The 27,570-nt window shown below is 50.4% G+C and overlaps 1 protein-coding gene across 1 annotated transcript; it reads left to right on the top strand.

Annotated features, from left to right (window-relative positions):
- The first annotated feature begins 1,125 nt into the window (after nt 1–1,125).
- MAP3K14 (mitogen-activated protein kinase kinase kinase 14) lies at nt 1,126–27,317 on the top strand. Its single transcript, XM_004374272.3, has 15 exons — nt 1,126–7,403; nt 9,008–9,077; nt 10,301–10,511; nt 10,611–11,225; nt 12,142–12,279; nt 17,741–17,870; nt 18,097–18,228; nt 18,750–18,854; nt 20,135–20,298; nt 20,783–20,933; nt 22,528–22,881; nt 23,068–23,174; nt 23,647–23,791; nt 24,685–24,785; nt 25,164–27,317. The coding sequence occupies exons 1-15, from the start codon at nt 7,148–7,150 to the stop codon at nt 25,326–25,328; spliced, it is 2,844 nt and encodes a 947-aa protein (XP_004374329.1). The 5' UTR covers nt 1,126–7,147; the 3' UTR covers nt 25,329–27,317.
- Nucleotides 27,318–27,570: the final 253 nt, after the last annotated feature.

A 27,570-nucleotide genomic window follows, 5' to 3' on the forward strand; every position in this document is an offset into this window, starting at 1 on the left:
AATTGTTTTGTCTCTATAAGGCAGCATCTAGCTAAATTTTTTTAAATGCAGTCTAATTATCTATTGGCTTAACCCATTCATGTGTATTGTGATTAATGGTATATTAATATTTTCACTTATTTCTCCCACCTTAGCTTGTGTTTTCATTTTATATTTACTATCCTTTTTCTTTACTTCTTTTTTCCAGCTTTCCTTGTCTTCTGTTAGAGATGTAAAAGGTTGCTATTTTCCTGCCTTATCCTTCTGGTTTAGAAACTATGAATTGTATTTTTATTTTTATAGTAGTTACCCTTAAATTTTAAAATATGTAACTGTAATTTTTTTCTAAGGAAGTTGAAACATCTTCATATGTAAATTTCCCAAGAAGGCAAGGATCGTATCACTCTTTACTTATTGAACAACCCACACCACCTTTTTCCTTTTCATTGTTGTCTAGAATTTAATTTTTTTTAAATGTTTTTAAATTTTTTTTACATTCCATTGTTAATTAAATTGACCAACATATCAATTCTTATGCCTACTATTATTTCGTGCATGCTTTTTTTTCTCTGATTTACTTTTCTTCTTGCTAAAGCACATCTTTCAGTGATTCTTTCACTAAAGGTAGCGCCATCCTGCCTGGAACTCTGGTTTATGTATGTGTATGTTATGTGTGGGTTTGATTGTTTTAAGAAGCTGAAATGACGTGTTAAACTAATTAAATTAAAAATTCTAACACCCCAGGAGCATGTACTGGTATAACTCAACTAGAAGTCTGAGAAATTTACTACTGATTCAGCCCTTAATGATGAGACCCCCCTCATTTTTCATTCTTGGCCTTCCTGCCTACATCATCTAAGAAATTGTTACTAACAGTGAGCAGATCCTAGGGGTAAAATAGGTGTAGCAATATCCACCTAAGGAGCCCTGGTGACACAGTGGTTGAGCGCTCGGCTGCTAACCGAAAGGTTGGTGATTTGAACCCATCAGCTGCTCCTCAAGAGAAAGATGTGACAGTCTGCTTCTGTGAAGATTACAGCCTTAAAAACCCTCTGGGACAGTTCTACTCTGTCCTCTAGGGTCACTATGAGTCGGAATCGACTCGACAGCAGCAGGTTTGGCTTTTTTTTTTTTTAATATCCACCTAGATGATAATACTGCTCAGTTCCTGAATGTTCCAGGTACCTCTGCTAACAAGCCTTTATTCTAGAAAGGAGCTGAGGATCTTTGGGTCCCAGGTGAAAGGGCCAGGAATGTCTTGATGTTAGCCCTAAACCCTTGTTAGATGCCCTACTTGTATAAATTGAGCCTCATTTCTTCCTGCAGGTAACTTACCTCTCTGCACCTTGGTTTTTTCCATCTGTAAAATGGGAATAAAATTATCAACCTTGCAGGGTTACTGTGAAGTTCAGTAATCTAGATAAAACATATAGCTCAGTGCCTAGCACACAGAAGGCATTTAGTGAATGTAGTGGTTATTAAAGCCCCTAGCACTTAGGAGACGTTCATGGAACACTTGCTGAATGAATGAAGAAGCCTATCATAAAAGGCTTCACCAAGGAGATAGGTCTTAAAGGATAGATGAGATCTGGGCAGACATTAATGAAGAAAGCATTGTCTATGGGAGGGACAGGGCAAGCAAAGAAGAAGAATCGGGTCTGCACATTGCAGTCCTGCTTAGGCAAGTGGAGGGAACAGTCTGGCTAGAATAGAGGCTGGGGGCCAGGGCTCGGGGAGGGCAGGCAGAGCAGAAGGGGAGCCAGGCTGAGCGTGGATAGGGACCACTGTGTCTGCCTGGCCAGATGGCTATTTTGCCAGGCCCGCTTGCTCTGCCGACCACTTGCCTCTGGTTCCCCTTCCTGGCCACAGCCCCTCGTTCTTGATTGGCAGAGGCTGGCCTTTCCCATTGTGGCCTGGTGGCTGGGCAAGCTGAAGGCTTAAAAGAGGAAGCATCAGGATGAGATTGGTTTTCAACCAATATCTTATTAAGGAAGTTGAGTCATTACACTTCTGCAGTTTGTCCCTCTGGGCATTCAGAGAAGGACAAGTTTCTACTTCCAGATGAAATAATCGTGAGAGGGATTTGCCCTGGTCTGCCCTGGCCCCTCAGTGGACATTCTCAAGAGGAGAAATGGTCACTGTGGCACTGTAAGATGGAGATTTTTATTTCCCTTTTATATGTGGGAGAACCAAGGCTCAAGGTGTTGAATGCCTTAGGAAAGGTGCAAGGCACTTTGACTGTATGATGCCGAAACAGAGAAGTCCCATCATCTCAGTAACGATGTTCACTAGCCTGGTAAGGACAAGGGAATGAACATTCATTTAACATCTTCTATGAGCCAGGCAAACCGATTGGCATTTCATATACTTTACCTCACTCAGTCCTCAAAACAACTCTGAAGAACAAAGAAAAGAAACTCAGAGAAGTTAATTAAGTTACCTGCTCAGGTTTAGCCTGCAGACTCAGAAGGCAGCAGCCTGGTTCAACCCCATCTCCACAACTTGTAACTCTGAAACTTTTTTAGCAGCCTATTTAACTTCTCTAAGCCTCAGCTTTCACATCTGAAAATGAGATTAGTAACAGTAGGTGCTTAATAAACAGTGACAGTTATTGTTTTGAATTGGAGTCCTCTGTCCCTAAATTAATCCTGACAAATCTTTACGTTTTTGGAACTAGAAGGAACCTCAAAAGATTTGCTAGGGCACTGGTTTTCAAACGGTCTTCCTCAAAGACCAAGACTCCACAGAGGTCCTTGGTGGACGAAGGGAAGCTGAGCACGAAGGGAAGCTGAGCACATGGGGCTCTTCCCACACTCTTACCCAGAGCAGCTGTTTCTCATGTGAGTTACATACCAGTTGCATGCTTCTAGGTCTTTTATATATTGGGGGTTGAGGTATGATTTCATTTGACAAAAATGGTCCCACTGCTTTTAAAAAAAACAAAAAGTTCCTAGTCTGGTGATTTCATTACACTGTACTTACTAAAGCAGGAAACTAAAATAGGATACATTTTTTAAGTTACCATCATTAAAGAGCAAAACCTAAAACATTATTTTTGTACCTTCCAGTTAATAAAAAATTCATTCATTCTGTCCCAGAATCCAAGGAGCGGGAGTTTTGCTGTCAGAGAAAACGTTGCTATTGCCTTAGAGCAGTGCCATCCAATAGAACTTTCTGCATCAGTGGAGATGTTCTCCATCTGCACTATCCAGTATGGTAGCTAGTGTAACTGAGGAACTGATTTTCAATTAATTTATATAGAAAGTGTGGCTAATGGCTACCATATTGGGTGGTGCAGCCTTAGAGTATAGAGCAGGGTCAGATGGTAGTCCCTGGCCCCTCAGCATCAGAATCATCCAGAGAACTTGTCAAAAGTACAGGTCTGGGCCTAATGCCCAGTGGTTCTGATTCAGTAGCCTAGGGTGAGTGATTTTAAGAAGTCATCTGGTTATTCTAACTTACAGTCAGGTTGGAAACCGCCGAGTTACAGATCTCTTCCTTGGATTGGAAGGACAGAGCCAGAATCGAACATTTTGCTCTCGTGCTTATCTTTTAGGGATACTAGAGCAGCCTTCTGGGGAATACAGACCCTTTGAGAATATGATGAAAGCTATGGACCTCTTTTCTTGGAAAAATACAAATGGCGCATTGTTTCTGGGGACTCACAGTTCTCCCTAAAGCCATCCTTGGACTCAGATTTAATTCCTCAACTTGGACAAAAGACCTTTACTAGCTGGTGGGGAGCCACGTTCAGTCTCAGGACTCAGGAGCCTTGCTCACAGCAGGCACATCACACAGCTAGGACCTGGGGTTGATTCTGGTACCACGCCAGTCATTCCTGCCCCCCAAACTTCTCCACGGTGTCATCAGGGCTCCACAGGAGAGAGAATAGGCATTGTACATGCATCAGGTCCTAAAATAATACTGAATGAATTCTACTTCTCCTTTCCTCTTTTGTTTTCATGAACTTGTGGGCGGGCTGAGTGGGTTTGGCTGTTGCCACTGCTCATGTTCACAGCTCTGACACAGAGAACATCAGGGTCAAAATGCATTCGAGGCCTGAGTGGAATGGAGAGTGTCCAGGCTGAGTAATGGATCAGGATTTTGACTTGCCTTCAGAGGCAGAAACATAACTAGCTCCCACTTAGTCCTTGCCTCCCCCATAAGCTGCAGGAGGGACAAGGGGTAGAGATGTGGGGCTGTGCGCTGGGGAACGAGCCAGGGGCCGAAGCCCAGGGCTGGGAAGGCCACCTGGCCAGCAGTCCCAGGCTTACTGCAGAACTTTGTTTTTTTTCTTTTTGTAGACCAGAACCCATACAGAAGTTGGGGAAGAAAGGGGAGTGAGCATGTGTGTATGTAGGAGTGCTGCTGTCAGGCCAATGTGTCCCAAGAATAGTCTCTTGAACTTGGAGGCTATCGGTGAGGGTCTGAGTCATGGTCATGTGGCATAGGAAAAGAGCCACAGGAGAAGCTTTACAGCTCTCAGGGCATGATTTTGTGCCTCTGGGAGGTGAGGGTCAGTCCGTTTCCCCGTGCCCTTCACAGGTTCAGCTGCCATCTGCTGGGTCAGCTTCTCAACAGTCTCTTTGTTACTCTCTCTGCTTGCCAGGCTGTTGAATGAGTCATCAGGGAACTGCAAAGGAGGCTCTGAGCTTGGCTGCCTCAGCCTCAGCCTCAGCTTCTTCTCTGGGGATGGAGAAGGCTGGTGTGCTCATGGAGGGAGAAACAGGGCCCCTGGCCAGCTGCCTACCTAACCACAAGATGAAAGGACAGCTCCCAGGGGCAAGGGGATGCCCCACAGCCTCTCTGGAGGAGCTCTAGCTCAGGATGAGCAATCCAGAACACTCGGTGAGCCATACCAGAGAGAGACAGGCTCTCTGAGCTCGAGGGCAGCTAGATCACTGGACTACTGAGTGCCCTTGGAACAAGCTATGCACCACTCAGCCTCATCTTTCTCATCAGTCAAATGGGCTCTCTTTATCCCCAGTGCTCAGGCTCATCTTGTCTCTGAAAGGCATAGAAAAGCACTCTTCACCCTTTGATCCCATCATTCAGCCAACATCCATTGTCTGATCTGTGCCCTGCTATGCTACATACTGGGGGCACAACTGTGTACACTGTTCTGACCAGGGAAAACCAAGAGTTCCCCTTCCTTGTGTTTCCTGTAACCCAGGAGACTTCGGGAATGGGCAACACAGCCTAAAAAGCCCTGGGTTCTGGGTCCTGCCCTGCTCTGCCACACATGGGCTGGGTTAGCTTGGGCAAGCCTCCACTTAATTAGGTCTCAATTTTTTCAAGTAAAACTGAGGAGGTTAAAGTAATGTCAAGATCCCTGTAAGCAAACCTCTAATACCATTAGGTTTGAAAATTTTTTGGTTTGTTTTTTTAACATCTCATTTCCCTTGGTAAAGAGGCTGAGAAAAGTAGGATATACTCTAGGCCCTAGATCAATTCTTTTTTGGAGGGGCAGGGAGTTGGGGAGGTATGGGGTGAGGTGAAAGTATGGTTAAAAGAAAATTACCCTACCTTGGAGGGCTTTCCTCTAATTTAGGAATCAGGATACTCCTTAAACTTCAGAAGATCATCGTATAACCATGAGGCTGCCCAGTCAGCCGCCTCAGTGTCTGGCCTTCAGGACAGGATCCAGGTGCCCATACTGGAAGCTGGGAGCTGCTTGGAGTTCAGAGGGTGAGGAGGCCCTTGAAGGCAGAGGTGCCAGGATCAAATTAATAGTCGCCAACAAACCCTGCCCCCACCCTCACCCCATCCCCCAATCAAGTTGGCTCAGCCTTTGGTAGCCCATGTGGTGGGGAAAGATGAGTGAGGGAGATTCAATAGGAAGAAGGCTTCAACCTAGTATTTCCCAGCTTCCCACGGTCTCACGGGCCAAGGGCCAGAGACATTAGAGGTTTGGCTTTACGTGATCTGTCTTTCTTCCCCAAGAGCAAATGGAAGGGGTGATCTAGATTTAATGGAGTTACAGGAGGGAAGACTACAGCTGTTAGTTACTGTTTTAAAACTCTCATCAGAGGACAGTTATTAAAAACCTGGCTGCATTTGGTTCCTTCCCAGGCTTTGTCTAAAGCAAGTCACACCCCAGAGGTGCATTGCCCTTTGGGAGTCCACAGTCCTGGTCATTAAAAAGATTTCCAAATGGTGACAATCTCAGACCAGTGCTGTTGTCTTCCATGACAGTTCTGGTCTCCATGCTATTCAGACATATTGTCACTTCCTTGGTAACAGACAGGGCTGGCCGAGATAGAACCCAGATAAAACTGAATTCTTGTTCTTTGTCCTCATATTTTTAGAGCTATAGGTTGGTGTTGGGGTTCTAATATAAATTCCACTACTAATGTTGCCCGAAAGAGGAATGATACCTAGAAGAAGTTTTCAGCAAATGAGTTAGGACGTTATAGAAGGAAGCATGTCAGTTCCTTCTAGAGAGCCACAAACAGATGCCTCTTAGGAAAGAAGCAAACTACTGAGCTCTGCTATTTGCATGCTGATTTTAGACTTTCTAAGACTTTATACATATGTGTGTATTTATACATATGTGTGTGTGTATGTATATATGTATATGTATACATGCACATACACACATTCACACTTATACATACATATATACCTTCTGCTGGGAAAAACAAAAACAAAAACTTGATTCTCTCCATTTGGAGAAAAGCTACTGTGGCTGGGTATAGACAAGTGCTCTAAGAAGGCAAGGCCTGTGTGGGGTCAGTGAGGTGACGGATGGTTTTGGAGGGTAGGATCCACCACCCTTTCCTAGGGGAGCATATATTTGCCGTAAAACCAACAACAGAAAAAGATTCAGCCATTATAAAGGCAAGAAAAAGGCAGCCCAGATGTTTGTGTTGTCACTGTCCTAGAGGAGATGGTTCCGGAATCCTGTTGGACAGAGTGGAAGAGTTCGTTTATGCTGGGGAGCTGGCAGGGCCAGGGCACACACAACATGGTGCATGTGTAGATGCTGAGAGGTTGACTCCTTTACCGTTTAGGGTGTTGGAAAATAAATACATGTGGCATGAAGAGGCAGAGGCCCTTTCCCTCCTACTTCTCTCCAACCCAAGCCTGATCTAGGCCCATTGGCATCTGGGATTATGGTGACCTGCTCTGTGTTTGGTCTCTCTCAGGGTGAGCGTGAGCCTGGGAGATGGCAGTGATGGAAATGGCCTGTCCAGGCACCCCTGGCTCGGCAGTCGGGCAGCAGAAGGAGCTCGCCAAAGCCAAGGAGAAGGCGCAGACAGTGGGGAAGAATCAAAGCTCCATGTGCAAGCTTAAGGCCTCAGAGAAGAGCTCCGTGTTCTGCGGGAAGTGGGATATCCTGAACGATGTGATTACCAAAGGCACAGCCAAGGAAGGCTCCGAGGGAGGACTGGCTGCCATCTCCATCATTGCCCAGGCCGAATGTAAGAGCTACTGGGTCAGGGCTATTGGCAGAAACGGCAGACGGGTAGGCCTGCAGGTGGGCCTGCAGCTTGGCAGTCCTTTGTGCAAAGGTGGCCGGGCACAGATGAGGCTGGGCTCAGGGTCCCCCTATGGAAGAGGAAGGTCAGGGTGACTGCTATGTAAGATTCTCATAAGATGCCACGGGGGTTAAGCCAATAACCAAGTGGGAGCTATAAAAGCCCTGAGAAACAGAGAACAAGAAAGGCGAAGTGGCAAGTGGAGGTTTTTGCCCATTGTGGCCAGAGCAGGGGAGGAGAGCTAGGAGGCAGGAATGCTTGGGCTCCTGGGCCGTCTTTCCAGTCCTGGGCACTCTGTGCAGGCTCAGTGAGCAGGACATCAGCATTCTGCTGTGACCGTGAGCAGCTGAGCAACTCAAGAGAAGCCCCAGACAGGAAAGGCCAGGCCTCTTGGAAAGCCCCTCTGGGGCCTGTAGGCCCTTCATCACTTTCTACCTAGAGGTGGCCCCACCCCAAAGAGTGAACACCTGCTCTGGTCCTGTTGGGCCAGTCTAGAGCAGCAAGCCACTGGAGGGTGAGGCCTAGCCTGGTCCTTCTGCATCCGCTCAAGATACCTCAAAATGACTAGTAATGGTAGCTGTGCCTGGCAGACAGAGAAACTCTTAGGAGGCCTGGGTAGGGCCAGGAGTCTTCCTTTTCTTCAACACTCTACCCTCCAACTCAGGCAGTTTCTTGGTGGAGCCTGGAGAGACCCAAGAGTTTGTGAAGGCATTTCCCACATGTACACGTTCTTCTCCTCATCTTCCACTTCCTTCGGGTTGGTTTTTGAGGAGCAATGAGAAAATAAAAATTTAAAAAAGAGTGAATGAGATAATGTGAAAAATTATGTTGTTGTTAGTTGCCGTTGAGTCGATTCCAACTCATGGCAACCCCATGTGTGCAGAGTACAACTGCTCCTCCATGGGGTTTTCAAGGCTGTGATCTTTCAGAAGCAGATCACCACACTTACTTCTGATGCGCCTCTGAGTAGCAAGGGGGTAGGCAGAGGCTTAGCGAGGGCAGCAAGCCATCGATGTGGGGGGTGGTTCGCCAGCCAGCCTCATCTGGCTCCCCCTTGGACTTGCGCCTAGGGGCATATGCCTCCCCTGCCCACCCCCCAACTATGCCTCTTGGGTTGGGGAGGTTAGTAGTCCAGCACTTAACCATTTGTGCCACTCCGGGACACCAAAAAACATACAGATATGTATACAATAGCTTATATTTATTGAGCCGTTACTGTGTGCCAGCGTGTGTTGAGTGTTTTATGTGGATTATCTTACTTAAGTGTCACAGTAACTGAGGTGAGGTGGGCACCCTTATGGTCACCATATTACAGGCACGCCCTCTGCTCATGACTGCTGGGCTGGGGAGCGAGAGGTGAGGACAGGTAGTAAGAGAAAGAGGTGATGGTAGGGAGGTGAGCCACCAGGTGGAGGTGGGTCTGGGTGGGCGGGAGAAGAATGGCCCAAGAAGGCAGCTGTAAAATGTATCTCTCCGAAGTGCTGAATTTCTGTTCTTTCTCTTCTCCCCTCTGTTCTCTATCCAACTCTTTTCCCCTTATTTAAAAGGTGAGAATAGCCAAGAGTTCAGTCCCACCTTTTCAGAACGAATTTTCATCGCTGGGTCCAAACAGTACAGGTAAGCAGGCAAGCTTGATTGGGAAGGCAGGGAATTGAGGGCAGCGTCCTCCCTCCCCCAGCTGCTTGCCCAGGCTGCTCCCAAGTGACCCCTGGCTGCCTCCTCAGCACCTGTGGTTCAGCTCTTGGAACCAGCCCAGGCTTTCCTGGCTCAGCTGGTCTCTTAGCCAAATAAGCTTTTCAAAAGCTTTTCACAGCTCGTGGATGCTGGTAGACTGCCTCTGGGTCACATCAGCTTGACGTTTTATTTTTATTCTCCTCAGAGTCCTTGATGCACCCCTTGCTTCCCATCAGTAGGGAGGGTGCTGGGAATAGGATTTGCTTTCCCACTGGTGTGTGACCATCAGTGAAAGCCCCAGAGGTGCCACTTTAACTGCCCTCTGTGGGGGAAACCTGCTGGCGTCTTTCCTCCTATGAGGCTCACCCAAGTAGGGATGAGGGTTGTGGAAATGTAAAATGTGAGCAGCTCAGTAGCCCTGTAGAAAGGAAGCTAGAGGTGAGGCTTATCAGTTCCCAGTCTCCCCATTCCCCTAAAGATGATTTTTGACAACCAAGAGTTGAACCTAGAAACAATTCCATCTTCTACCACCAGGCAGACTTTTTTATCACTGGAATTAGGAAACTGCTGTGGAGGAAAATGTTGTGATGAGGGCTGGTTCCTTGAACCAAGAAATGCTCAGTGTTTGGTAGAATTCCTGAAGCTGCCTCAGATGCCTTTTGGCTTAGGGTAGGGGGTTTCTGACAGACCCACTTCTTTCAGCGGTCTGTAGGCCTCTAGCTGTCCCCAGGCCTGGGCTTAACCCGCTACCTTTGAGTTTCCTGCGGGAGGCGAGAGATGAGGCCATGGAGGATGGCTCCCACGTGAGCAGTGAGAGAACTGTGTGTCTCCCACCACCACCGTTTCCTCAAGAAGAGCTAAGTGTATGCCTCATCACGATAGCAATAACTACTGCTTATTGGGGCCAGGCACCAGGATAGGCCTTTTAAATGAACTACTTCATTTAAACTTCATCTCCACCTTGCATGGCAGAAAATACTCTGCTTATTTTATAAGTGAGAAAACAGAAATCTATGGGGGGGTTAGGAACATTTCCACGTTCACACAAGTTATAACAAAGCTAGGATTTGAGCACAGGTCTGTATGACTCTGATGCCGCTGTCCTGAAACATTCTGTCTTACTGCCTCCTCATACTCAAAATGAGTATCTGTCCCTTTTTTGACAGCCAGTCTGATAGTCTTGATCAAATCCCCAACAATGTGGCCCATGCAACTGAGGGCAAAATGGCCCCTGTATGTTGGAAGGGAAAGCGGCGCAGCAAAGCCCGGAAGAAACGGAAGAAGAAGAGCTCGAAGGCCCTGGCTCAGGCGGGAGTGGCCTTGGCCAAACCTCTCCCCAGGACCCCCGAGCAGGAGAGCTGCACAGTCCCGGTGCAGGTGAGACCCCAGGCTCATGGGCCTCCAGAATGGATCCTTTGAGGAGCAGCCTGTGCCTTGGCCCTGGCCCTATTCCTAATGCTGTGTTTTCCCCCACAGGAGGATGAGTCTCCACTAGGCTCCTCATATGTTAGAAACACACCCCAGTTTATCAAGCCTCTGCAGGAGCCAAGCCTTGGCCAACTATGTTTTAAGAAACTCGGGGAGGGCCTGCGGCCAGCACTTCCTCGATCAGAATTCCACAAGCTGATCAGCCCCCTGCAATGTCTGAACCATGTGTGGAAACTCCACCACCCCCAGGATGTGGGCCCCCTGCCCCAACCCGTTCACCCCTTCCCCTACAGCAGACTGCCCCATCCCTTCCCATTCCACCCTCTCCAGCCCTGGAAACCTCACCCCCTGGAGTCCTTCCTGAGCAAACTGGCATGTGCAGATGGCCAGCAGCCCCTGCCTGGCCCACACCTGGGCAAGTTGGCATGTATAGACAGTCAGAAGCCCCTGCCTGGCCCACACCAGAAGCCCAGCTGTCCATCACGTGGTACCTGTGAGAAGTTTTCTGTGGAGGAATACCTGGTACACGCTCTGCAGGGCAGTGTGAGCTCAGGCCAGGCCCACAGCCTGGCCAGCCTGGCCAAGACCTGGTCGGCAGGGGGCCCCAGGATGCAGGGACCCAGCCCCGAAACTGAGGACAGCGAGGGAGTCCTGCTTAATGAGGTAACTACTCCCCCAATCTCTCTCTTGCACGCGCTCACAGACGCGCACACAAATACCACCAACTCTGGGGCCAAGAGCAGCAGCTGGGAGTCATTGTGGGACCAGCTATGGGAGAAGAGGCATCACTCAAAACCTGCCAGACTTCCTCTCAAGTTCCCACCCTTTGGAGGCTGCTTTTCTTTCTTTACTAAAGTCATTCATACGCACGGTAACAAGTCAGATAGTAGAAAATTGTCACTGACGGAAAGCAGTACTCTCCCACTCCACCTCCAGGCTCACTTGTCAGTCTTTTTAGCTATTTCTGCTTTTAGTTATTCTGGTTAGTTACCTCATTGATGCTAAAGTATTTGTGTGTACGCATATTATATGAATAATACAGATATTAAGAAACAGACTGTAAGCATATCTCTTATCTACTTCAGATATGATCTAATGACTCCCTGATATAAAAGATGAGGATTTTGCTTATCTTCACTAGCCCCCTACTTGCCCCTTTTACTCTTGTTCTCGTACGGGATAACTTTGTGACTTTAAATGATTTGACCAAGCTTCAATTTCTGGGTTTTATTCCATCCACTTTTAACATTATCCCTTGACCCCCACCCCTCTTCAGTGTTCTCCCCTTTCTTTTACCATGTTTTTACATTGTCAAGGCTGCTTACAATTCCATTTCTGTCCCACAACCACAATTCTGGGGAAAAGGTGTTTCTTCACCACGAGGGTCGGCAACCTCAGGCAGCCCATGGCTCTCCTCTGCTGTTACTCTATTCCTGTAAGCCCACCTCTGGTTTTGCCCCTCAGAGCCCCACCTCAGACCCAGTGGTATCTTTGTTTGTGAGAGCCTTCCTCACTGTAGCTCTTCATCCCTCTGCTGCCCTGGCCACTGAAACTGGCCTGTCTCTCCTGCCAACCCCAGAAACTCAAGCCGGTGGATTATGAGTACCGAGAGGAGATTCACTGGGCCACACACCAGCCCCGCCTGGGCAGAGGCTCCTTCGGAGAGGTACACAGGATGGAGGACAAGCAGACTGGCTTCCAGTGTGCTGTCAAAAAGGTATGCATACCCCCCCCCTCCCAAAAAAAAACTATGCCAGGGGCTGAAGAGGGAAGCCAGCAGCTGGCCTGTTATGTTCCCTCTGCCTTTTTCGAGCACAGCAGCAGGGCAGCGTGGGTCTGTCAGAGCTTGGCACTCGCTAGCCCTGGGTCATCTGGAACTGGAAGGGGTGGTCTTGGTCACATGTCCTGGCCTGGGAGCTGCACTTGGTATGTGTGTACGTGAGAGGGAGTATGAACGGGTGCATGCAGCCATCTGCAGCCCTTGGTGTCTGAATACAGTCGGGACCACTCTAAATAAATGCCAGGCCCTTAGGGACAAATCAAAACCTGGAAGATGGTTGGCTCGTCACAAATTCATGTTGAGCTAAAACCTCTAAACCACACAGTGGGGCCACCCCGACCTGGACCAGAAGGTAATAACCAGAGCAATAACTTCCACCTATCAGGTGCCTCCCAGGAGGGGGCCCTACACTTTGGGAGTCAGAGCGATCTGGTTTGAGTTGGGCTGTGGGACCTTGGACAAGCATGTGTCTGTCTCCTCGTCCGTAAAGTGGGGATAGCAGTCCTCAGCCCCAGGGCTCATGAGAGGACCGGAAGAGAGAATGTTAAGTGTGAACTGCTCAGCGCAGTGCCTGGAACCTGGTAAGCACTTCACTGATCGTAGCTACAAATCACTAAACACTGTGTGCCAGAACAATACATACGTTATCTCCTTTGTTCCTCACAACAGATCTAAGAGATGGGTATTAAGAGGAAATGAGACGACATGAGATTAAGTAACTGGCCTAGTGACCGAACTAGGATTCAGGCCCAGGTTTGTCTGACCCTGGAGTTTGTGCTCTGAACCGCTCTTCAGGAAGGGTGGGGAGAGATGCAGACTTGTGGTCCCGGAATTTTGATTAGTGGCAGGAGGAATGAAACATCTCTTCCACCCCCACAGCTCGCTGGTTAGAGCTGGGGACTGGAGAGGATAGCGAGACTTGTCCATGGCCACATGGGGGGCATAGAACTGAGGTCTCCTGCCTCTGTCAAATCAGACCAACCAGGCCCAGCCAGAATCAGCAGCAGTGGCAGCAGATCCACAGACCTCAAGGGTGTCAGCCCTGCACCCGCCTCAGCCATCTTTTCTCCTCCCCCTGACAGTTCACCTTGATTAGAAGCCACCTTGTCCCTGGCCTAGACTTTCAGCCTCAGACCTGGTGCTACCAGGACCTCAGAAGCTTGAATTCAGAAACATTTCCATGGGCCGTTTCCTTGGCTAATTGGTCAGGGTGAAATAAAGTGAACTATGGACCTTGTTTCAAGTGGCTATTCCTTCAGTAGCCAGCCAGGCAGGCCCAGCGTGCTCAGGCTCCGTGCAGCGTGGGCACCACCACCACTGCAGCAGGTGCTTAAGTGGTGAGGATACCAACTGTGATCTGAATACACCTGGCCTCCCTGGTTTGTTCACGGGCCAGGATGTTCAAGTTGGTGATAAGACGAGAAAGGGGACTATCCATAGGTATTACCCCAAACTTCAAACATATTATATCAAACAAGGAAGCTCCACCCCTCACCACCCCCCACACACAGAAACACATGCTGAGTTCTTGCCATCATGGGTCATCATCTTCCACTTGGATGCCAAGGCCACGTGCCTGACCTCCTCAGCTATAGTTCCCCTCCCCAGGCTACCAGAGAAGGTTCAGCTGTCCCCTCCTGAGAGGCAGGCGGGAGGAGGGCAAAAGAGTGTGAAGTGTCCTGGAGATGAACACCCAGTGCTGGGGAACTTAGTCACTGTGCTTCCCAGCTGTTCCCCTGCTGAGGCTCCCAGAGTCCCAGGCAACAAGATAAACAACCCTAATATAGTAGAAGAGGACAAATACTACATTTCTCACCTCCCCAAGGCAGTCGGAAAAGCTCCAACCACAACACGCAGACTGCCCAGCACCAGAGCTGGCCCCTCTCAGAACTTTCCCTTCTCCCCGTCCAAGAGCACTCAGTGGGGATGGCTTGTTGGCATCCTTTCTCTCACAGGGGGTGCTACGGCAGACTGCTTTAGGATTTTCAGCTGGAAGACCAGATGAGGAACAGTCCCTGCTAAGGGGGTAGGGCCTCAGAGGTGGGCCAAGGATCAGAGGTCAGGCTACACAGGATGAGAGCAAGCTGGAATTGAATTACAGAATTGCTGTCAGCCCCCCCCCCCACCACCATTTTTTGTTTACTGTTGTAGTTCAAGTGAAAGTTTACATTTCAAGTTAGTCTCTTATACAAAAATTTATACGTAAATTATGATGTGACCCTAATTGCTCTCCCCATACTGTGACAGCACACTCCTCCTTTCCACCCCCGGTTCCCCATGTCCATTCAACCAGCTCCTAACCCTCTCTGCCTTCCCATCTCACCTCCGGACAGAAGCTGCCCGTTTAGTCTCATGTATCTACCTGAGCTAAGAAGCACACTCTTCACGAGTATCATTTTATGTCCCACAGTCCAGTCCAATCTTTGTCTGAAGAGTTGGCCTCAGAATCAGAAACTGTTTTAGTTCTGGGTTGACAGAGAGTCTGGGGGCCGTGCTTTCTGGGGATCCTCCAGTCTCAGACCATTAACTCTGGTCTTTTTACTAGAATTTGAGTTCTGCACCCCACCCCTCTCCTGCTCCATCAGGGAGTCTCTGTTGTATTCCCTGTCAGGGTGGTCATTGGTGGTAGCCGGGCACCATCTAGTTCTTCTGTCAGCCCCCTTTTTACAGAGGAAATAAAATGGTGAGAATACTAAAGAAAACAAGAGGGGAGAGTTTCAAGAAGGCAATTCAATGGAAGGAAGCTGCTTCTGGCCAAGACAGCTAGATGATTGCTGACCACACTCCCACCTGGGTGTGCTTGCTCCTGAAGGGCCCAGATGGAGAAACTACACCTGGAAAGGCCTTCAGGGAGACAGCGTGGCTGGTGGCTCTGGAGTCAGCCTTCCCCGACCAAAACCCCGGCTCTGATACGCAGTGACCTTGGACAAGTTACTTGTCCAGGTTTCAGCTTCCTCATCTATAAAATAGGGATAATGATAATACCACCTCCTAGGCTATTATAAGTTGTAAATAACCAATGCTTGTAAAGTGCTTAGAACAGTTAGAATGCTCAGTGTTAAGTAGGCATTGATATATTCTCATTAACATCCTCATCACAGTCCAGTAAGGTGAGGACATTAAAATCCAGAGAGGGGAGGTGGGCCAGGTGGGCAGCAAGACCTGGACTAGAAGGCCAGGCGCTTTCTCCCACCTGACTGGCCTTTCACCTCTCCCTCTCTCTGGGACTGGCCCAGACTTCTAAAGAAGCACCTTGTGTTTTGAAGTATTCCCCCACCCCACCCCACTTTGCTCTGGGTGATTGGAGATATTTTTAACGCGGCACAGTGGTTAAGAGCTATGGCTGCTTACCAAAAGGTCGGCAGTTGGAATCCACCAGCTGCTCTTTGGAAACCCTGTGGGGCAGTTCTGCTCTGTACTGTAGGGTCACTCTGAGTCGGAATCCGCTCAACAGCAACAGGTTTCGTACGCTATAGAAGACATACAGATTTCTTTAAGGGTTAAAGCAGAAGTTCCCAAACTTGTTTGGTTCACAGTCCTTAATATCCCAGCAGTTTTTTCATGATGGCTCTGGCCAAAAGAAACACCTAACAGCTCTGTCTATCAGGTAGTTAGGTCAAATAACATATTTGTCCGAACAACTTAGCCATTTGAAAAATACACATAAATTAAAAGAAAAAAGTTTTATTCCACTCTTAAACAACCATAGTTACTTACTGAGGGGATGGAGGCCTTGATGGGCGCTGCTCAACTTCTAGAGCCTTGAAATCGGATTGGACACCGCCACCTCTGTGTCCTGTTCCACATTTTTCTCCCAGAGTACTTGCATTTTATCACAGCAACCTCCAAAAACCCAGCTTCACAAAATATATCATCAAAAGGAACTTAGTGTGATCTAATGTTGAAACTGTGAGCTTACTTGAGCTAGTAGTTTACGCAGTGCCCACTGATGTCGAGCGTCACCTTTCCCTCTAATGTAAGACACTCTTGGGCCCCTCCGTTCTCTGCAGTACCCTGGGGGTTTCAGCTCACAATTTGGGAACTGTAGGGTTAAAACACTTACACATTTGCTGATACAAGTCCTGCTGGTGGATTAGTTCCAACTCAAATCCAGAGGCCTTTTAAAGAGCTGGAAACACTGACAGTGAAGAGTCAAAGTTCATGTGAGTTGATTAACCTAACCAAATATTCTTTAAGTAACCAGAAGAGAGACACTTTCCACTGATAGGCAAAAGTCCAAAGGCCCCCCATCAGCAGAGCTGTTGGCCACATCAGCAGATCTCCAAACAACAGTCTGCTGAGTCCCAGACAGATTTCTCCCAAACTGGTTTTGGTACCCTTGGCGCCCCCTGGTGATGCTACTCAAAGTTTACACAAGAACCAGCCACAGCAGCCTGGAAGGAGCACTCTTCCCTATTATGAAGTCTAAGTGCTTAATAAGCTTAGATTAGAAGGAGGAAGTGAGGAGCAAGCATTTCCTGAGCACCCACTGTTTGCCAGGCATGGTGCCAGGTATCATCCCTCCAAGTCCTCGCTTTCCCCAGGAGCAGATACCATCATGCCCGTGTTCACAATGGAAACACCCCAGCTGAGGAGAAGTGATCTGCCTTTCGATATGGCTGAGCTGGGACCTCAGCCCAGGATTGTTCATATCCAAGGCCTGGATCTTCCCGCCATGCCAAGCTGCCACTCCCTCCAGAAAGGAGTGGACGACCTTTCCAGGCCTACATTCTGCAGCCAACACATCCCTTGATGCCTCCTTTGTGTCCCGATGCTGGGGAAACAGCCGCAAACGGAATAAACTTCAACACTGCCCTGACTGCATGGAGCTTTGAGTCCTCTGAGAAAGAGATAATTATAAATGAGTTAAGAAAATTTCTGAGAAGGGTACTGGGGATTCTGCACAGAGGTGCCTGAGACAGAATCTTAGCAGCATCAGCTCTAGCTTCAGATAAGTCAGAAACCCAGATTCTGAAGAGTAGACATGGATGTTGATAAACAAAAGGCCTCATGTCCCAGAAATTTCCCAGATGTTGGGCTGGGGATAAAAATGTCCTTTGTGGCAGATTTGAGGCTGGACAGCCTGCCAATAGCCTGGACAATGACTGTGGTTTTTGTATAAACGGTTTCACACATGGTGAGCACTCCAGAAGGTTAGTAAATCACAAGAAGCTGTACCTGACACCAAGGGCACACAGTGCACAGCTTAGTCTCTGAAGGCTCTGCAGGCCTGCCAGGGCTGCCCGGCCTCCTCATGGATACTGGGAACATCAGCAGTCTGTGTATGGAGCCCAGAGATGACCAGGTAGCAGTTACCAGATTCTGTCCTGACAGGATGCCAGAGGAACCAGCTCCAGTCTCCGTCACCCCTGACTCAACCACCTCTGGGTCTTTTCAGGTGCGAATTGAAGTGTTTAGGGCAGAGGAGTTGGTGGCATGTGCAGGATTGACCTCTCCCAGAATTGTCCCTTTGTATGGTGCTGTGAAGGAAGGTCCTTGGGTCAGCATCTTCATGGAACTGCTGGAAGGTAAGATACCAAGTCCCACTCCTTTATCCCTCGAAATTTAGAACCAAGGGTTTCCCCCAAGTCTTGCCCAGTATGTCTTGACCTTTAATCAGTCCATGTTAACCTCTTAACCCTGTGATATCTTCAGGAAAGGCCTGCTTTTCTACCATCTGCCCTTCGCTCTTGCCCTTGGCTTGCTTGGAGGCCTGGGAAAACCCTATGTAAAGACTGGCCATTGGTCTCCTAGGTGGCTCCCTAGGCCAGCTCATAAAGCAGAAGGGATGTCTGCCAGAGGACCGGGCCCTTTACTACCTGGGCCAGGCCTTGGAGGGGCTGGAATACCTGCATACACGAAGGATTCTGCATGGAGATGTCAAAGGTGAGGCCCAGGCCCCCATGGCCCTGGTCCCCAGTGGGCTCCCCTCTCACCCCATCTTGCCTGGTGACTTCTTCCAGTTGTTCTCGGCCTGCCTGGTCATCTCCAGTGGCAGGGCCTGAATCAGGCTGACAGGTTGTGGGAGGGGGAAGGATGTTCTCCAGGCCCTCAGTGAGGCACTATAGTTCCAAGTGTTGGTGCCCACAGAGAACTGAAGACCAAGATCCTACACGCTGGTGACCACTGGGAAAGGATGGGGGCAGCAGAGCTGAGTGGTGATGTCCAGAAGCAAACGCTGCTTCTGTCCCCTCATCCTCAGAGATCCAGCCTGCTGCCTGCCTCTAGCCTGAGCTGATACCCTCCTCCCATCTTCTATGACTAATGAAACTAAGCAGACGCAGCAGCTGCCCTGTAGGGTCAGCCAGAAAATGACCTCACTGGAGGTCCAGGCCAAGCCAAGCCAGGGTAGGCTGGGGCATGACATGACTCACCTGTTCCTCTTTCTCCCCGGGGCGGCCTGGCAGCTGACAATGTGCTCCTGTCCAGCGACGGGAGCCGCGCAGCCCTCTGCGACTTCGGCCATGCTGTGTGCCTTCAACCTGATGGTCTGGGGAATTCCTTACTTACAGGTAAGGCCTCCAGACTGCCCCTCCCCGCCGTGCTAATAGCAGTAGCCCTTACTGAGCATTAGCCGTGGGCCTTCTCCTGGGCTTTCTGTAATGGGAATAAGAGATGTGAGCACTTTACAACCACCAATATATACCTAAGTCCCACAACAACCCTGGGTCATTGTAAGGCTTTTGTTGTAATGCTTAAATAATGCGTGTCAAGTGCTCATTTCTGATGTTCCCATTACACAGAGAAGGGAACAGAAAGGTTGGGGGCCTTGCCTAAGGCTCCTTTGTTGGAGCCCCCATGACTCCATCCCTCTTGTCTGGCCTCTGTGGTGGAGCTGTGCTCCAGAGCTGCAACCCCAGCTCTCCACACCTCTGAGAGCACAGTTGCCTCAAAGTACAGTGGGACCAAGGGGCCTGGGCTCTATAGCTGGCGAAACACCTATTTTTAACTTATATTTTTCTGATTATTAAAATAATTCATGCCCAAACATTTGGCAAGTACAGAGTTAAGTGGTATAAAAGAGGAAGGGAAAAAAAAGAATTCTCACCATTTCTCTTGCCCAGAGAGATACTCATGAATATTTTGGATAATTTTTTTTTTTTTTTTTTTCGTTTTGTGTATAGGTAAGACCATTATAACACAATTTTGTGCCTTCTTGTTTTCCTTTATAGCATTAAACATAACATGATTTTATTTTGACCAGAGGAAAAACTGTCTTTTGGGTGTATATGATTCTTTGTCATTAAAGGAGTGTGTTGGTAATTCTGAAGCTGTAAATTGACTGTGGACACCTCACCTCCACATTCAGATAACTTCAGTGGGGCTTTTTTTCTTATTACAAGAATAAAAGCTTTTCATTGCAAACAGTAGAGCTAAGCAAAAATTAAGAATCCATTATCACCGGAAAAAAACTACTGTTAATATCTGGTACTGATCTTTCCAGTCTTTCATGCATATAAGTTTTCTGCGATTGGATTTCTCTCACTTCTAATATTTCAGGAACATCAGGCCATTAATTAGTCTTCTACCTGATTTTTAATGTCCAGCTCCCTTCTCATTTTTAAAAGGCACTTGAAGGGTTTGGTCCCTGTTGTAGATGATGTGTTGCTTTGTCCTGGTCCCAGCAGAATCCCCGACTGAGCTCATCCCCAGCAAGTTCGACTGGGGGGCTTTGTCTCTTGATCTGAAGCACTTTAACAGTCTCCCAGGAACTGATTGATGCAGTCATTGCCCAGGCTGTTGCCCATCAGAATTCACAGTTGACTTGTCTGTCTTGCCCTCGCCTTCTCAGGGGACTACATCCCCGGCACAGAGACCCACATGGCTCCAGAGGTGGTGATGGGCAAGCCCTGTGATGCTAAGGTGGACATCTGGAGCAGCTGCTGCATGATGCTGCACATGCTTAATGGCTGCCATCCTTGGACTCAGTACTTCCGAGGGCCACTCTGCCTCAAGGTCAGTGACAGAACGAGGGAAGGCCGGCAGGGCTATGGGGCCCAGGCTGCAGGTGCAAGGTGGCCTCCCATTTTGGCTGCTCTTCAGTGTCAGATGTGAGCAGGGAGGAGGGGTAGGCCTCAGAATAAATGTGGGTCCTGACTAAAATGCTTGCCACCCAAATCGGAGGGCACAAGGAGAGATCCCAGGTGAGGGCCTTACTGAGCTCAAGGCGGGTCAAAACTCTCCTCTGTCCACATCCTGGGCCACCATCACCTGCCTCCTGACAGGCTGGGCCTGGAGGACATGGGCCCTTGCTCCCTGGCCCTGGCCGGTCCTACCTGACCCTTTTTCCCTTTTCTAGGAGAAGTCCCAGCCTTTGCTCTACCCCAGGCCTCTCCATTCCTGGTGACAGGCCTGTCCTGCAACGTGGGGCAGGAACAGAAAGGCTGAGTGCTGGGAAACGAGGATCACAGACCTCATTATGTTGTCTTTTGATCCCCAGATTGCCAGCGAGCCCCCACCTGTGAAGGAGATCCCACCTTCCTGTGCTCCTCTCACTGCCCAGGCCATCCAAGAGGGGCTGAGGAAGGAGCCCATCCACAGAGCATCTGCGGTGGAGCTGGGGGGCAAGGTCAGCCTGGCACTGCAGCAAGGTAAGAGCCTGCGCTGCTGTGGCTCCCCCGCAGCGAGGCTGAGAGCCACGGGCCAAGCAAAGAGACAGGCAGTGTAGTGGGCAAGAGTGAGATACTCACCTCTGGGAGCCTGAGTTACCCATCTAGAACGTGGGCAGGACAACAACCTCAGGGATGTTAGACAACTTGAGGTGATGTGAGTAAAAATGCTTCGTGCCATGCTTTGTTGTAAAAGGGAAGACTTGAGAGGGGGAAAAGGGTTACCACATACAACCCACTGCCGTAGAGTAGATTCCGACTCATAGCGACCCTGTAGGACACAGTAGAACTGCCCCATAGGGTTTCCAAGGCTGTAAAACTTTTTGAAACCAGACTGTCACATCTTTCTCTTGCAGAGCAGCCAGTGGTTTCGAACAACTGACCTTTTCGATTAGCAATCAAGCACATTAACCACCGCATCACCAGGGCTCTATACCACATATAAAGAGGGGCTCAAACTCAGTAGTAACCAGAGATGCAAAGTAAAACCAGGTGTCACTTTACAGCCCTTTGACTGGGAAAAATCAGGAAATTGGTAGAGCCACACGTTGGTGGGGAATGGAACCCTGAACACCGCTAAGTCATGTGGACGAAGCTGCAGCCCCTCTCGAGGGCATCTGGCAGTGCTCAGGCAGACATCTGCAGACCTCCACTCCTGGGTGCACTTGCCGCACAGATCCACCAGGGGACACGCCTGAGGGCCTGCACTGCCCCTGTCTGTGAGAGGGAAGTTGGGTGCAGTCCCCCTTCCCTCACTGGATGAGTGGAGAGGTGAAAGGTGGGGATGCACAGGGGAGCGCCAGGCAGCAGTTAAAGCAACAGATAAGATGTTCACAAAGCAGCATGGACAGAGCCATAACCATGGTGCTACGTGAAAAGAGAAACCAAACAATGAGACACAGAACACAGTGCCTTTTTTATAAGTTAAAAATTGATTGATGAAAACAATACACATTTTGCAATAACACGATCAAACGAAAAGTGATACATTAAACATAATAGAATGTCACCTGGGCAGGGAAAAGAGTAGCGTTGGGAATTTAAAGGAAATAAAACAGGAAGGGGGCCTTGCACAGCCTCCCACCCTAAAAATGGATGTAGTTGCAATTATGAGGGTGGCCTCAGGGCTGCCCCCACTCCAGAGAAATGGTGCCCTCAGGAAGCACAGACCATGGAGGGGGGTGAGGGTGATGGAGGGTCAGGGAGGCCATTTTACCAGGGAACTCCCTGGTGGTGTTGCCCCAGAGCTGATTTTAAATCTTCTTTTTGCTATAACAAAGTCCTTCTCTGGAGCCAGTTCTGTAGTTTTTCAATTTGCTACTGTTACCTGAAGGGAAATGGAATAAGAGACAAATACAGTCCTGTTCTCATTTTACGAGGCCATCTTACCTAAGAGGCCCCTTCTGGAGACCACCGCTGCCCTCCTTAGTAGTCTCCCTGACAAGGCCCAGCAGGAGTCCTCCCAGGTGGCTCAGATGTAGCCCTCCTCTGCTCAAGAAAGGTATTCCTGACGTGGCCCAAGCTGTATCTGTGTGCTGACATGCTTCCACCTCTCTGCTTGTGCTCTGTTTTGTAGTGGGAGGTCTGAAGAGCCCTTGGAGGGGAGAATATAAAGAACCAAGACATCTGCCACCAAACCAACCGAACTATCACCAGACCTTCTGCGCCCAGCCAAGGGAGCTCTCGCTAGGGGCCCCAGGGCCCCAGCCAGCTGAGGACACAGCAGACGGGGCTCCTAAGCTCCAGCCTCCTCTACCACCAGAGCCCCCAGAGCGGAACAAGTCTCCAGCCCTGAACTTGAGCAAGGAGGAGTCTGGGACATGGGAACCCTTGCCTCTGTCCTCCCTGGACCCAGCCCCTGTCAAAAGCCCCAGCTCACCAGAGCGCAGGGCAACCTTCCCTGAGCAGGAACTGCAGCAGCTGGAAATAGGTATGGGCAGCCATGGCTGTGGCCATGGCCCTCGGGCCCCTGCATCCCTGAACACTGACCCTGGGCCTCCCACCAAGGCCGGTGCTTGCTTCTCTATATCCAGCGTGGTTTTCTTCCAGGAAGAACCCTGACTCTAAAGCCAGGCCCTTCCCAGTCTTCATAGCTGTCTTCCGCTTTTCCCTGCAGAATTATTTCTGAACAGTCTGTCCCAGCCATTCTCTCTGGAGGAGCAGGAGCAGATCCTGTCGTGCCTCAGCGTCGACAGCCTCTCCCTGTCAGATGACAGTGAGAAGGTGAGTCGACTCTGGGCCGGGAGCCATCACTTCAGGGGTGTGGTTCTCCTGGCTCTGGCACAGAGCAGGTGGCTTTGTGTCCAGCTGGTGAAGGGACAGTGTGCAAGGAGTGGGTAAAGGGAAGGTGAGGGGGGCTTCCTTCTGGGAGGTGTCCTGCTGAGGAAGGGCCGTGGTTTCTCAGGGTGAGATAATCCATCTTCAACACACTGGGGGATTAGGGAATGGGTTTAGCTACGGTGGATATCATGGAGATGGGCTTTGGTCCCCATAGAAATACTCCTTATCCGCCTCCAGCCCCGGGGCCCCCCATGAGCTCAGCCCCTGCATAGCCTCAAAAGTACCCAGTAGTGCCGTGCTCCAGCCTAGGACGTGAGCAGCTCCTCTCCTCAGGGGAGGGCTCCTTTGCCCTAAATGAGACCAAGGCCAAAGATGGTTCCAAGGCCTGAGTCTGTGTCCACCCTTGTTGTTTCAGAACCCATCAAAGGCCTCTCAGAGCTCGCGGGACACCCTGAGTTCCGGCGTGCACTCATGGAGCAGCCAGGCAGAGGCTCGCAGCTCTAGCTGGAACATGGTGCTGGCCCGGGGGCGGCCCACAGATACCCCGAGCCATTTCAATGGTACAATCCTACACTCATCTGCTCAGCAAGCCCCACGGCAGCCGATCTGCCTGGGACTAGGGAATCTTTGAGGGGCCCATATCCCCCTTCCTCTGGCACAATGAGGAAGAGCAAGGAAGGCACCTGGTTAGTCAGTCAAGTTCAGAGCAAAGGCCCTGATTCCCCAAGAGCCTTTGCCAGTGGGGCAGTGGAGAACTAGTATCCCCTCATTGGCTACTGACGGAGTCCCAGAGGCCCCCTGGCTTAGGAAGGAGAGAAGTCTCTCTTGGCCTGGAGTCAAGAAACTGACCAACCAGCATCTTCTGAAAAGGAAGGACAGAAGCCCCTGGGTGTTTCAGTCAAGAACTCAGCTACAAGTTTGTGGATGCCATAAGTTAGACATCCTGGAATCCTCCTCTGGGGTTTGAGGTCAGAGTATGAGAAAGACAACATATAACTTCTTAGTCTCAAGCTTGGGTGCACAGGTCATATGGTGATTTTGAGAGAACAAGGGCTGGGTCTGCCTGGCCCGCCTCAGGGCCAGCGTGACTCATGGCATGAAGCCTGTGGCCTGGCCAGAGCTGCTTTAGCTCAGAGAACATTGAAGTCTAAGCTGTTACAATCCAATTTCAGAGTCTTTGTTTTCAGTTCCTTTTTACTTTGTGTCCAGTTTGGAATATTACTTCCCCATAAGAGCCAGCCTCAGCTTTTTGCCATGTGCAGGCCAAATTCTAGGGGTTGGCAGGAAACCATGAGGAAGAGCTAACAGGTGTATAACATTAGGGCCACTTCTAGCCTAAATGTCATCTCTGCAGCTTCATCTCAGCCAGACCTGCTTCTCTCTACTTAGGACAGAGTGACTTTTTAACGAAAAGTTCCTCAGGGCCCCAGTCTCCTATCACCTTGCCTTCTAGGTGTGAAAGTCCAAATACAGTCCCTCAATGGCGAACACCTGCACATCCGGGAGTTCCACCGTGTCAAGGTGGGAGACATCGCGACTGGCATCAGCAGCCAGGTAAGGGGACAGGTATCTGCTTAGGGTCAGAAGCTTCGAAGCTAGTGTGCCTGGCCCAGCCCTCTGGGAGGAAGGCTTTTGAAGAAGTAGAAATGGCACCCTACAGAATAGTTGGACGTGGCCTCAGATGTCCCCCAGAGCTGGGGGCTCAGGATAAGACTGGCAGTGGTGACTGAGGGTCCTCAGGACCCTCAGTGGGGCCAGGCGGATTCTCTGAGCGCTCCAGAATGAAAGGCAGGTAATGTCCTCAGGGTTGCCTGCTTGGCTGGAGGGAGATGTGCCTCCCAGCATGGTAGGGGACCATCAGCTTTACACTTCTGGGTGGCTTCTAAGCCGCACGCCAGCTGTCTCTGACCCACTGGTTTGCTCCGCCCCCAGATCCCGGCTGCAGCGTTCAGCTTGGTGACCAAGGATGGGCAGCCCGTGCGCTATGACATGGAGGTACCAGACTCGGGCATTGACCTGCAGTGCACCCTGGCCCCCGATGGCAGCTTTGCCTGGAGCTGGAGGGTCAAGCATGGCCAGCTGGAGAACAGGCCCTAGCCCTGCCTTCCACCACCAGCTCTGCTCTGCCGAAACAGCCTTCCTTGTTGGTGGCTAGATGCTGCCCCTGAGACACGGGCTCAGCCTGCTCCCAGGGAGCTGCTATCCCCTGGCTCAGCAGTGGGACCAGTGGCTGGCAGCAGCAAAGCAGGACTAGCAAACACCACCCAGGATTTCCCGCCTGAGTCCTGCCTGAGCCCGCCAAGAGAACACTGCCCACGTGAGGAGGAGGAGGAAAGCATGAGACCTCTTCCCTCCAGAAGTGAAGAAGGTCTTCTCTGCCCTTGGCCCTAACAAGCTGGCTTGGCCCGTTTGGATCAGCGAGCACTTGCTGGCAGTCAGGGAGAGTAGCTTCTGGCTTGGGTCAGGGGGTGGGTGAACACCTTTTCTCCTCAGCCTTTGGTCAGGTGTGAGGATGTCAGTGTCTAAGAGCCCACACCTAGGTCCAGTACAGGCCCTTGGGTTAATGGGGGGGGCCTCTGCCCCCTCGTGTGGCCTTTCCTGGCCATCTAACCCACTTTTCGATCTAGAACTGTTCAGATGAAGTCAGGAAGGAAGGAGTCCCTGGGAGCTTCCACCACACTTTTCAGGTTGTTGCAGCACAGGTCCAGTTGTTGAACTTGGCTTCAACCAAGAACCAAAGGTGTTTAAGTGGAATGGTTCTCGGTCCCCAAGCACGCACCCTTTGCTGCTGGCCAGCACTTTCCCCAGAGCAGCAGGCCGTCCTGACATCCCGAGCGCACACTGCAGACCAGCACTGCCCCGACCAGCTGCACTCAGTTCCCTCATCTGTAAAAGTGAAGGGTGGACGCGAGACCCCCTTGACCTGAATGGTCTGAGGATGGGGCATGATGGATGCAAAAGAAAGCAGCAGACAGCAGCACCATTACTGCCAGAGCCACGGCTTTGACACCGAGCACACCATCTTCCCCAAGGATGCAGCCAGGGCCGCACACCCGCACTGACCCTGCCCTGCCCACATGGGCACTGCCAGCTACACTTTGCACTCTGATGACCTCAAAGCACTTTCATGGCTGCCCTCCAGGAGGGCAGGTCAGTGGCTCTGCTTGAGCACAAGTAATGACATGGCCCCCAGCGGGCCAGGAGAGAGGGTGAAGGGACTCAAGTCTTGACCTGTCTACACTCACATGACCCCTAAAACCTCTTCCAGATTTCTCTTAAGATGAGCTCCCCTCCCCATTGTCCCAGCCCAGGGGGGTTGATCAGGACGCAGGTAGCATTAAATCAACTGTGAATCATTGGGGGTGAGGGGCTTGCTAGCCTTAGCCTCCTGCAGTCATGGGGGGCTCCTTTGAAACACCTTCCTGGGGAACAGCACCTTATCAAGTTTCAGAAAGCTTGTCCCCACATTTTGCCAAGGTGATGTCTGTCCAGCTATTCGCATCGAGCCATACTGTTACCCAGGGAGAGACTCCCAGTCCCCAACACGTGACACTGCAGCCTTGGTACTGCGGAGTCTGGGTTGTAGAGAACTGTAAGCAATAAAGTTTGGGGTGATGACAGTTGTTCTCTGGGCCGTGGGTGTCTACCCTACTTGCTGCTTGCTGAACTCCTAATCCTAACCACTGCCTTCTCTGGCCTTCTTGGAGGCGTCTTTTCGAGCCAGCCCTTTGTTTTGGGCAAGGACTGTTTTCAGTCCTTGAGTTTGGCTGCTTCCCCACCACCCCTGCCCCCTCTGGGGTCTCCAGACCAGTTGGGTTAGATGCCCCACCCAGTGGCAGGAGGGAAGTTCCTGGCCAGACGCTGCCAGGTCACAGGGGAGGAGGAGAAGGCAGTCCAGTGACACCAGGAGACAAGTTAGGGATGGGCACTGACCACAGAACAGACTGTGCCACCCCTCCCAGCTGCCTCCTGCGCTCCTGCGCGCGACCAAAGATGACTTTCAGGAGTGGGTGCCTTGGTCAGGGTCAGGGCCTGTGTGAGGATGAATGCCACAGGCCACATGGGTGCCTTGTTAAGCTGACTCCACACCCCTGAAACTGTGCACAAATGTGTGTGCCCTCCAGCACACGTCCACACCATGGGGTTCTTGGAGGGGTCTTTGGCCCATGGAGGGGCAGCAGCCTGTGCCCAGCGTGCCCCTGCCAGGTGCAGAGCGCAGCCCCAGACCCAGGCTTACCATCGCTGCCCTCTTCACCGTCGAGGCCTGCTGCCAAAGCAGAGCAGCCTGAGGTCTCCTGAAAAGGGCCGTGGTTGCCGGGCTGGGCGGGGCAGCTTTCTC

This window comes from Trichechus manatus, unplaced genomic scaffold, assembly GCF_000243295.1.
Source record: "Trichechus manatus latirostris isolate Lorelei unplaced genomic scaffold, TriManLat1.0 scaffold00028, whole genome shotgun sequence".
Classification (NCBI taxonomy): domain Eukaryota; kingdom Metazoa; phylum Chordata; class Mammalia; order Sirenia; family Trichechidae; genus Trichechus; species Trichechus manatus.